Below are 12,217 nucleotides of genomic sequence, written 5' to 3' on the forward strand. Positions count from 1 at the left end.
GGACTGGAAGCAGGAAGTCCCAGTTTCTAATAGTCCCTTAGCAGTGGTGGGATTCAAAATTATTTACTATCGATTCTGTGGGTGTGGCTTGGTGGGCGTGGCAGGGGGAAAATATTGTAAAATCTCCATTCCCACCCCACTCCAGGGGAAGGATACTGTAAAATCCCCATTCCCTCCTCACCCCGCTAACCTGCTTTCCAGCTCCGTTCTCCTGTGCAGGGGGACAAAAGGAGACCCAGCCAATCATCTGGGACTCGGGAGGCAGAGAATAGATGGGGGCGGGGCCAGTCAGAGGTGGCATTTGCTGGTTCCCCAAACTACTCAAAATTTCCACTACTGGTTCTCCAGAACTGGTCAGAACCTGCTGAATACCACCTCTGCATATGAGCAGTAGGCAGCAGTGCACGCACATGCACACAGCTCAACCTGCACAAGTCCAGCTGCACAATCATGCATATACATGCCAGCCTACCACTCATGCGAGTCAAGCTCTCTCTGTGTGTGTTTGTGTGTGTGTATGTGCAAGCCGATCCACCCATAACACAGCCTGGTTCCCCTCTCCCCATCACAGCCAGGCCACCAAGTCACAAAGGTTGGGGACTGCTCAGTGGTGGGATTCAAAAAAAATTACTACCAGTTCTGTGGGTGTGGCTTGGTGGCTGTGGCAGGGGAAGGATACTGCAAAATCTCCATTCTCTCCCCACCCCACTAACCTGATTTCCAGCTCCGTTTTCCTGTCCGGGGCAACAAAAGAAGACCCAGCCAATCAGCTGAGACTTGAGAGGCAGAAAATAGATGGGAGCAGGGCCAGTCAGAGGTGGTATTCCGAACTACTCAGAATTTCCACTACCGGTTCTCCAGCACTGGTCACAACCTGCTGAATATCACCTCTGGGACCACTGTTTTATGTCAACAAATGGCAAACAAGAGCTTCCCAGTCTATAGAGCAGGGGTGTCAAACTTGATTTCATTGAGGGCCACAGCAGGGTTATGTTTGACCTTGGGGGGCTGGAAGGGACATAGCCAGGGTGGGCGTGGCCAGTGTGACATCACTCCTGTGATCAAATGCCACTTTTGCTAGTAATTTGTTTTGCTAGCCCTCTGCCAGCAAAAATGGAACTCGTGAGAGCCATGTGTGGCCTTCCCAGGCTTCATTTTCAGCTGTGATAGCCTGCTGCAGCCCTCTGCCAGTGAAAATAGAGCCAGTGAGGGCCGTGGGGCCTTCATGGGCTTCATTTTCACTAGCAGCGGCACAGCAGGCCAGTCCTTCACTGTTTCCATGGCAGCACTGCGGGCCAGATTTAAGCATCCCGTGGGCCTGATCTGACCCACGGGCCTTGAGTTTGACACCCCTACTAGAGAGTGTTGCTATAATAAAATACAGAGTTTCCAAAGTTCTTTTTACTTGACTGGGAATCAGGGCTGATGTAGTACTCTTCCAAACATACAGTCTAGGAAACTACAGGGCTAATTTCCATATTTCGTGTTTATGAAAAACAGAAGAATAAAGGAGAATATTTGTAGCTCAGGGTTGCTCTCTGAGCTTGGTGGTTAGTGTGGGAAGTACACCCCAAAAGGACAGTGCCAGAAACCTCACAGTACCAGAAACCTCAGAAAACAGTGACAAGAGACTCAAGCCAGCCCTTCCCCCTTTGAGACAACCAAGAAGCACCAGCTGAAAGGAAAACTCAGAGAGCCCTGCTAACAGAGCTGACAACAGAAACACTTAAGTAGTGCCATAAGGGGAATCAGGCTAAAAATAACTGACCAAGGTAAAAGCCGAACTCCCTTTTTTCCTGCTCCTGACAGGATTAAACCCTCGAGGACAGGAAAAACAAAAGATCTGGGATCAAGATTAAACCAAGATTAAACAAAACCCAGAGCAATCGGAAACACATCAAAACCCATCAAGCTGCAGGAGCTTCAAAGTGGAATTAAGCATAAAAGGCTCAGATTCAGACTTCCAAGCTGCTTACAAGCCAGGAATGCTCTGGCTGTGTCACTTTTTGCTTCTTGCCTTCCTACATTAAAGGAATTCCACTTTCTGGCAGCTGGCTTCTGCATCGATTTCTTCTCAGCATCTGTGATGTGTCCCAGCTGAGAAACAAACCATGAAAATTTCTTCCAACACTAGGTATCATCATCAGTGTTATTTGACTGATGATGTTACCTAGTTTAGATAATGAAACATGTGCAAGAAAATAACCAAGCTCAGAAGAAAACATGTTTGTTGAAACTCGATGTTGGTGTAATAGGATAATTAAGTATCCAAGTTAAATGTTAATTGTGCCAGCATTTTATAAGCACATTAAAAAGAAATGTAAGTAACAGCTTGTGAGAAGAGTGATAATGACTGGAATCACAGCAAGAAGAAGAGGAAATCAAACACTTGCACACAAATACATTTGTGATGATAATCACTCCTTTGAAACCCCTATTTGCTTTGCAAAATCACCCATGCAAAATAATGCAAATATTGGTGATAGAGCCCAGCAAGTAAGTATTTTATCAGCAGAAGAATGGGATAAATTGATTTCTAATATGGCTAGTAATGATTACACACATCGTATCACTTCATTGCCTGATATGTCTGGATTTAAATATACATTCCTTAATGCCGTTCCATTTTGGACATGAGTAATGGGAAAGAGGGCTTCAGACTAGGGCCAAAAAAAAAAAAAGTTTCTTTCAAGGGAAATGTTCTCAAGAAATTGAAAAAGTCTATTTTATTTAATATTAAAGTATAATTTTATTTTATTATTGCAGTATTACATCATAATGAAAGGAAAAGAGTACATTATGAATGTGATATACTTTTCACTTGAAATATTGTGCAGGCACAATTTGTTTTTTTTTTAATCCTTACCTATGAAAAAGCTCTTGTTTTATAAATAGAGGATTTAACCTTTCCTGTAGATTGGGTTGAAAAATGATAGATTCTAAATCAGGCTCTATAGATTGTGCAAATGGCCATTCAACAGCCTCCAGTCTCCCTGAGTAAGAAAGTCCCAAATTTGAACTCCTTTTGCTTTTGGGAAGAAGTTGAGCAAAATAGGATCCTTGAACCTTGAGGGATTCTTAAAAACTTACTTTACCCACTAAAAATCTTGATTCTCTTCTATCTCCATAAATCAGACTCCTGGCAGCTGATTCAATCTCTTGTTTCTCACAGTAGTAATATAATTTATTAAGATAAATATGATACAACCACAAGTATTTCATCATCTGATCTACTTCCAGTTCAGGACCAATTTATCACATGAAGGTGATTACTTTTTTAGTTTCTTTCCTTGGTTTTCTTCATTCTTAGACATTCTTAGACAGTGAATTATTTTTCACAGATAATAGAAGAGTTTCCACGTGGCTTTTCACAAAACCACCTGTTAAATTCTCATCAGTTGGTGAACCAACCATTAAATCTTCCTGCATGCATGTCCTGCTTACTTTTGCTTCCTTGTTGGAAATACTTAATCCAAATAAAACAGTTGGAGATACCCAACTTGAAAGCATTTACAATTTTATTCATGCCCCAACTTGTAGTTATGAACTTTTAACAAGAGAAATTCTGCATGGATTTTGCAAATTCGGTATCAAAAAGTTCTAGCTTTTATTGCAACAGCTGCATGTTCATTTCATTTTATGTAGCATTTTTAATTGTATTGTTTGTTGCTCTAGAATCTGAAATGAGGAAGGCTAGTCTACAAATGCTTCACATAAAAGAGAAATGCACCCTTGTTTGATCAGCAGGGTTCCTAGAAATAATTTCATCCAAGCTGTATTATCGGGATAACTATAGACTTCAAAGCATCCAAAACTGCTCAATTATAGAACAAAAAATCTTATACCAGTCTGACCTACAGGGCAAAACAAAAAAAAGTCAAAATATTGTGAAGCAACACATACTAGTATCTATCATATATATATATGTATATGTATGGTATTCAGCTTTGTTCGGGTATTTTCCCACGTCATTATAGTTGTGCTTTTAAAGTTGTAGCAACGTTTCGGCAGAATCTCATCTGCCATCATCAGGCTTCTGTGTTGTGTTTGGCTGTGTTAAAAAAGCACAACTACAATGACGTGGGAAAATACCCAAACAAAGCTGAATACCGTACATGTAAGTACCCGCGAAAACTTAAGAAAACAAATATATATATGTATATATATGTATATGTGTGTGTGTGTGTGTGTGTATGTGTATATATATATATATATATATATATATATATATATATATATATATATATATATACACACACACACACACACACACACACACACACACACACATATATAGTATTCATATATATATTCACACTCATTTTCTACCCAACAATAGCCCAGAAAATTAGAATTCCACTAGTCGTACAGGCAAGCTTCTGCTTGTTCCCATCAGACAGAGAAAAGTAGACATTATCTAACAATCAGCTGACAGTAGGAGGCAAAGAGGAAAGGGTCTCATGTTAAAGGGGAAAAAGAAAATATCTTCCCTTTTCTGTTGTAAATTGCAACATTCAGTGTCCTGAAAGCACTGGGAAGAATACACAGTTGTTCATTTGATCTCCTACTGTTTTGTTGACCTTTCCTATTGGGATGGTAGCAGGAGATAAAAAGGAGTTTTATTCTTCATGAGATAGTTATCTGCTAAACACAACTAACATGCCAAAAGTAGCACTTCGGCATTAGCCCTTCAAGATGCCACCGTGAAGAACCAAATTTTGTGAAGGAAAAGGGATGGTAGCAGAGGTGCTATTCAGCAGGTTCTGACTAGTTCTGGAGAACTGGTAGCAGAAATTTCGAGTAGTTCGGAGAACCGGCACATACCACCTCTGACTGGTCCCGCCCCCATCTATTCTCTGCCTCCTGAGCACCAGCTGATTGGCTGGGTCTTCTTTTGTTGCCTTGCACAGGAGAACAGAGCTGGAAATCAGGTTAGTGGGGTGGAGAGGGAATGGGATTTTTAGTAACCTTTCCCCAGGAGTGTGGATTTTGCAGTTTCCTTCCCCTGGAGTGGGGTGTGAATGGAAATTTTACAGTATCCTTCCCCTGCCATACCCACCAAGCCACACCTACCAAGCCACACTCACCCAGCCATGCCACGCCTATCAAGCCATGCCCACAGAACCGGTAGTAAAAATAATTGAATGCCACCACTGGCACGGTAGTTAGGAACAATGCATAAATCAAAGGACTGCTGATGTTAATACCCATGAATAGCAATTCTGGATTGGGAATGAAATGAAAGCATTTGACTGTATGTTCTGCCAACATGTCAGCTTCAGACCTCAAAGTACTTTGAATTGGAAGGTTTAGAAATGAAACAGAAGGGAAACTCACAGGTCAAAATAAGTAAACTTTCCACCATGGATCTTCAGGACCTGATTAAATTGTCTACTCTACTTGCAAGGGGGCCTCCAGAATTCATTCTATTTATATCTGGTCAGAAATACATTTTAGCAGTTGAAATGACATTTCTTCCCAGGTAAATCTGTTTGGGCAGAAACATGCTTTAACTTGGCAGTCCATTGAAATCCATTGAATCTGAGTTCTTCTTTGTTGGTGTTTTGATCATTATCACTAAACGTCAATGCATGAATCCCCATATATTGAATGCTACAGGATGTTACATTCAAACATTATCAGAATTTCTTCCAAGTGTAATATATTTTACTGGACTTTGATTGCTGGGTTGTTAAAAATCATTATTCCATCAGGCTGCATTGTAAGCAAGGACTCTGAATTCTGCTGAAAAGCCATGTTTCTTAAACTTTTATTTCCACTGCAAATATGATGACTAAAGTTATAGTGTACAAGTAAAAGGCTTCTACAGCCAATTCAGAGTTACACTGGCATAACACATCCTCTTCTTATGCATTATTTAAATATACACCTACAAATAATAAACAAATGAAATTATTGCAAAAGATGAGATTGATGGATAAGCATGTGTAAATTAGGTCTACTTTTAAGGTTCTATCTAACAGGATCGTTATTATATTCAGTTATTCTATCTTTTCATGCAGTCATAAATATTCTCAAAAGGAGTGTGTTAGTATGCACATAGTAAAATCACAAAACCCTCTGAACTGGAGAACTGTGTTACAACTGCCATTTTGGTCACAATAAACAAAATTTGTTGGATGAGTTCCTTTTTGCTTATCCACGAATAAGAATGGTCATTTTTCATGGACAACCAAAAAGAAAACAAAATTATTTGATTGACTGATTTTAGAAATGAATAAGAGTCTAGGTGGTGAACAGTATAATCATATAATTATACAATTAAGCAAAAACTCAAATGTCACAAGCAAGCAATTATTAATCAAAGTCAAACATAAGACCCAACACTCACTCTAGCCAAGGTCTGGGAAAGAGTTCTTTTGAACATGGACAAAGTACAGTCAAAAAAAAACTTGGAGGTGGGCAGAATGATGATCAAGAGATGATGATAGTTATTTGGTTCAACGGAGAAGGCACACATTTTAGATCCATTGGGTGTTATTGCTTGATGGATAGAATTATTAAGTTGCATCAATCAACTTTGGTTTCATAACTTGAGATTTAGGGGTGGAATTAAGAACTCATGTTCAATAAATCCAAGATATTAGAGATGAATGAAAGTATCATCTTAAAGTGTCAAAGGAATAGGGCTGATTCTTTTAAGTCTTAATGACCAAACTCAAGTCAAGATTAAGAACTCTGTCTAAGTTTTCCTGAAAACATATAGTTGAGGAAGGCTTCAGATGAGTCCTGCAGAAAACTGATCACCATTCATTTCTTCACATCTTTATATAACATATCCAAGCTATCTTGATTTCAGGACATATAAAATCACAATAGTTTGGAATACTTAGACTCAAGAGGTAGAAATATTTTGGAGACATATGCTCAATCTTGAATGTTATTCCCAGGCTGAAAAGCTAGACCAGGAGTCTTCAAACTTGACAGCTTTAAGACATGTGGACTTCACCTCCCAGAATTCCTCCTCCAGTCATGTTAGCTCAGGAATTCTGGGAGTTGAAGTCCACACATCTTAAACTTGCCAAGTTTGAAGATCCTTGAACTAGACTGACAAGTGGGGGGAGAAAAACATCTTGGAAGAATTCAACAGAAAATTAATGCTAATAAAAACATCATGTGAATACAGCCACTAGACATCTGTTTCAGTTTAAAGTATTTTTTTATCATTTATATTGTTTACAGCAGGGGTGTCAAACTTAAGGCCTGCAGGCCAGATTTGGCCTGCAAGGTGGTTAAATCTGGCCCGCAGGGGCTCCCTAGAAGCAGTGAAGGAGCCTTCTGCAACACCTCAGCCTGGTCCTTAGAGGCTAGTCCTCTAAACAACAGACGGAGGCAGAGGCATGGGGGAAGAGGCACATGATCCAGCCCATTGGAAGTGCTGAGTGACCGCCCACCCACACACATACTCCGTCCCACCATCTGTCTTTAGTTGCCCAAGGCCATGGCCATTGGTGGGGGGGAGCAGTGGGCTTGCTGAAGGACATGTTTTGATGGTGGGGGCTGAGAGTGTAGGGGCCACAGCTGGCAGTGAAGGTGACCAGCTGGGCTCCGTCTTTGTTCCTCTGGTGGATCAGGCCATGAAACTCATCCTGGTCCCACCCGCTTCTGCTGGAGACCCTCTATCCCCCTCAGTCCTGCCTGATTCCCTCATAGGCATCCCCAAACATGAGCAACTTTCAAGCTGGCCATGCCCACCCATTGGACCGTGCCTATCTGCCTCCTCCCCCAAGGGCAACCACAATGCTGATGAGGCCCTCAATGAAATTGAGTTTGACATCCCTGGTTTACAGGGTCATTTTCTTTTTTCTTTTACTAGAGAGATGCATATTATTAAGAACTGTGCACAGGACATTATTTGGATGTGCAATATGAAAACTATTTATAGCATCATGGCAAGGAAGTTTTGTCTTGTCTTTGGGGCAATGTTGACTCTACGCAGCTGCCTGGATAAAGTCTTTGCAGTTTTCTTGGTAAGATTTATGGAAGTGCTTTGCCCCGTCTCAAGGTCACCCCTCTGGCTTTGTTCCTAAAGCAGGAGTAGAACTCACACTTCCCTGGTTTGTAGCCTGTTGCCTTAACCACTACACCAAACTGCCTTTCAATGGCAAATGTAAGAAAATGGAAAACACTGGTGGGGTGAAAGCCATCTAGAATGCTTCCATTTGTCCCTAAAACAAAAACATGCGTATGTCAAAACATGTCTAACTCAAAACATGCTACACTTCATTTGTAAGAAAGAATGGAGTATATGTGTAATAAAAGTCTTGTGAGTCTATTCATTTCCATTGTTCTGTTTCCATTCATTTGTTCTGTTATTTATTCATTATGCTTACACTTGTTTCATTATGCATTCATTTGAGTTCATTTGTTTGCTGGAACTGGTTTTTTTCTTTTTCTTTTTGTTTCTTGTCATGCACCAGAAAACATTCTCTTTGGAAGCTGTTGGAGATGTGCACAATTCACTATTCTGAGATAGAATTGCACCAGGGACATCATGAATCACTGTATTTTTTCAGCAAATTCCTGGATTTCCCCAGGAACAACCAGATTGGCATAATCTGGAGGGGGAAGGGGGGGAAGGAAAGGACTGTTTTGGTGTTTTCTGGAACAGTACATTTTGTACCCATCTTGAGCTCAAAATTCTGTCTTCCAGGCTGCTTTAGAGTAGACCATGTTCTAGTGACATTCTATTTAGATAATCTATTCTTCCCTGACCGCACCATAAGGATTTGGCTTGAAAGAAATAGCAGCTGGGGGGGAAAAAAAACCAACCTCCAAACTCAGTTTCTATAATCTCATCATCCTCACAATAATGTGAGGTGTTTGTTTTTTTAAAAAAAGAACACCTAAAAATATGAAACTCCCCAAAGAGGCGGCATTATTTTTAGTATAAATGAATAAGATATTGGATGGACTTCACTGGGATTCATTTTCTTTCTTTCTTTTTTTTCTTTTTTCTTTTTTTGCAAAATTAATTCACATCCCTTTCTGTGAACTCTATTATGAGATGACCTCAAAAGAGCTTCTGCTAGCAGACAAAAATGGTAATATATGGAAACCAAGACCTGTTTGCATGTCCTCCCTCTTATTTTGCCTCTCTTTTCACCTCAATTATTTTCTCTTGAATTAGATAAATGAAAAATGGGGTGGCTTAGGAAGCCATATCGAAAGTCTTCGTGCAGTGGTGAGATTCAGCCGGTGTGGTGAGCATGCACCTCACATGCATGTGCGCCAAATGCCCACTTTGCACACACCCGGCTTTTTAAAAAGCCCATTTTCAGCTATAATACTTACCTACTACTGAAGCCCCGGTGAGAAAAACAGCGTGGCCATCAGCTGAGCTCAAAAAACAAGGAAATAAAGCACAGGAAAGGGCAGGGGTGGGTGGAGGGGGCCAAATGATCAACCAGAACTACCGGTTCGCTCAAACCGGTCCAAACCAGTAGAATCCCACCCCTGCCTTCATGTCTTATCAATGCCGATGCATCCCGAAAACTTTTTCAAGGTAACGTGAAGGAAATATGAACAGAAAACCCTGAAACAACTCAAAATAAATTATAATAATAAAAAAGAAGAAGTCAATGTTTAAAATGTTTAATGTTACTTAATGATTTTGTCAACAACAAAAAAATGCAACAGAAGTATACAGACTTTGTCATTTGCTAATACAATCTCAATACAATAGGGAGATTATAACCTCTACTGTATCGTAGCTCTGACACCTGAGAATGATTGCCAACAGTGGACAGATCACCTGCTTCACTTGTTTTAAATAAAGTTTGTGTGATTTGATGCAAAAGGGGGAAAAATACATAACCATTAAACCAGAAGGATATGAGTCAAGCAAACATTAAGTGTCTTCACAATTGTGTGTTGGAATCAGCAGGAAGAAAATACTTATCTTCAATAAAAATTGAAGCACCGTCTTTAACACTGAATTTTGTGCATTAAGAAAGGCATACTGTGAAGTCAAGTGATTGTTTAAGTATACAAGGTATAAACGAATGCAAAATAATCTTTTCATATAAATATAACAGATACAAAGCACTTACTTAAATAGGGAAATTTACACTTTATGGCAGAAACTTGAAAACAAACAAATATTTTTTTTAAAAAAAAAAACTTAAAGATGTTATAACAAATAGAATTCCCCTAGTCTCTTGTGTTGATTGCTGTTGTTTTTTCCTCACTAGAGAAAGTGGTTTTTAGCCAAACATAATCCCTGCAGTATTAAAATAATAGCTTGTTAAAATTATGACGTGCTGTCCAAGCAGGCAATCAAAATGTATTTCTCATTAGTTGAGGATGAAAATTTTTGAAGGGACTAACTGGCTGATAATACACTTATCTTCCCTCCCACCTTCTTAGGATACAGGTATTTTCCCATGATTCTATAAGTGACCGAATCTAAGTTGGTCGCCAGAACACTTCAACAACAGAAAAAAGGCGAAAAAATCAGCTTTATACTCTATGGTTCTACATTGGCTTAAAGGAAGAAATACTGGCTATTTTCCAAAATGTTGAAGGCTTTGCATAAGAATGTTCTAGTTTTGAGAACATGATAAGAGTTCTGTTGGGTGATCACAGGATAACATGGAGATGTTTGATTGATGATGTACATAGGACAAGTGGAAAAGGGGAAGTGAAAACAGCTTCTATCGTACTGCAAAACATTAAGCTGGGCCTCAGAAGTGGATCCAGAACGGAGCTGGTAGAAGTTCTCCAGAACTTCTATACCATTTTTCTTGAGCATTTGGAAAACTTGTGGAAAGAAAAAAAGGATCGTGAAAATCAAAGTATGGCAAAGCTTTGATGTGGTAGAAGAAAAAGGAAAGGGCTTTTGTTGAATTTGGGGAAATCTTTCACTCTTATAGGCATGGCATAGCCCAACCTATATGTCATTTCTTTTTTTCTTTGATTGGTTGGTTGGAAAATGGAATGATTTTGCATCTTTGACCTGGCTTCAAAAACTTTTTTTTCCTAATGCATTCAACTTGATTGTTTTAATGCATTCCACACGTGTGTTTTATAGCTATAAAGGTGTGTAAACTTAAATAGGCTATAACTGTGAGTTGGTGTGCACACACCAATGAACACACAATTCTAACCTATTAATTTAAATGAAACTAAACACATAAAGGGCTTTCAGAAAATACTTTCAATGGGGAAAGATTTTTTTTAAAATCCGATCCTAATAATATTCCTAATGTTATAAAAAAATCAAGGCTTAATAATAACATACTTTTTTTAAATACATATATTACGGACATGTATACCACTTTGAGATATTCCAGCTTCTTGGCCAGACAATTTACATTTTGACTGCCAAAAAGTTCTCTCTTTTTTTCATGCAATGATTTAGCAAATTGACCAGGGCCAATCCATATTTTTCCATCCATAATCATAATCATGAATCAGGGTTTGCTTCTCTTTTAGAGAGAACCAGTTCTGAGGTATAGATACCATGTTCTTTGTGGATCTAGCAAACGCTTAGAGCTTTCCTTTACAATAATAATAATCTTTTCGCCTATGAGGCATACTTAATTTTTGAAAACTTTGCCAAGCATTTTGATATCACCCACCATCCAATAAATAAAAGACATTTATTTTACTAATTAAATCTCGAAGGGAAATATTTTGTCAATGTTCCAGTCTTCTCAAGTGGACTGAAGAGGGAAATCAAGCCAGTTCTCCATTTTCTTTTTTTAGTTCTATGGAGGATGAAGTATGATTTTTGCAGTGTGTTCATCCACAGCTGACCCCTTTTCGTGGACAAAACCTTTCTCACATCCCTTCTCTTAAATCAGATCTTTCACTGTTCGCTCTTATATATATATATATGTAATTCCTTTAAAAAAAATAGTAAGACTGATTCAGAAGTATTTTGGAAAAATAAGAAGCTCTTGCTTTAAATGGGTTTTCAGTTTTGCAGTGACCCCGCCTCTTGGGAATCGATTTTGTAAAAGTCATTGTTGATCAGAGGTCACATCTTTCTCTCTCTCTCTCTTTTTTAATGATCCAACATAGGCTAAGAGTTGGAAATTCATTCATGAGTATTTCACTTACGAGCACATACATTCATTTTACACGATTCCTCAATGTGGCCGGGGGATTGTGTGGTCTGCAGTGTTCCCACCTATAAAAAATACAAAAATATGTCTGCTTACCGGGATGTGAGCAGGGTTTGACTACCCTA

At 39.2% G+C, this 12,217-nt stretch overlaps 1 protein-coding gene across 6 annotated transcripts in view; it reads right to left on the bottom strand.

The window, feature by feature from the left end:
* The window catches only part of PCDH7 (protocadherin 7), a 505,021-nt gene that overhangs the window by 415,359 nt on the left and 77,445 nt on the right, over positions 1-12,217 (bottom strand). The window contains exon 2 of one of the 6 annotated variants that reach the window (XM_087963501.1): positions 9,600-12,157. The exons of the other annotated variants lie outside the window; for them this stretch is intronic. Coding sequence (XP_087819627.1) covers positions 12,080-12,157 — 78 coding nt within the window. The 3' untranslated portion in view covers positions 9,600-12,079. Of the gene's footprint in view, positions 1-9,599; positions 12,158-12,217 lie in introns of those variants that run through there. 6 annotated transcript variants of the gene reach the window in all.

This window comes from Notechis scutatus, chromosome 4, assembly GCF_049901735.1.
Source record: "Notechis scutatus isolate UNSWTSFEM ecotype Mainland chromosome 4, rNotScu1.2, whole genome shotgun sequence".
NCBI classification, from domain to species: Eukaryota; Metazoa; Chordata; class Lepidosauria; order Squamata; family Elapidae; genus Notechis; species Notechis scutatus.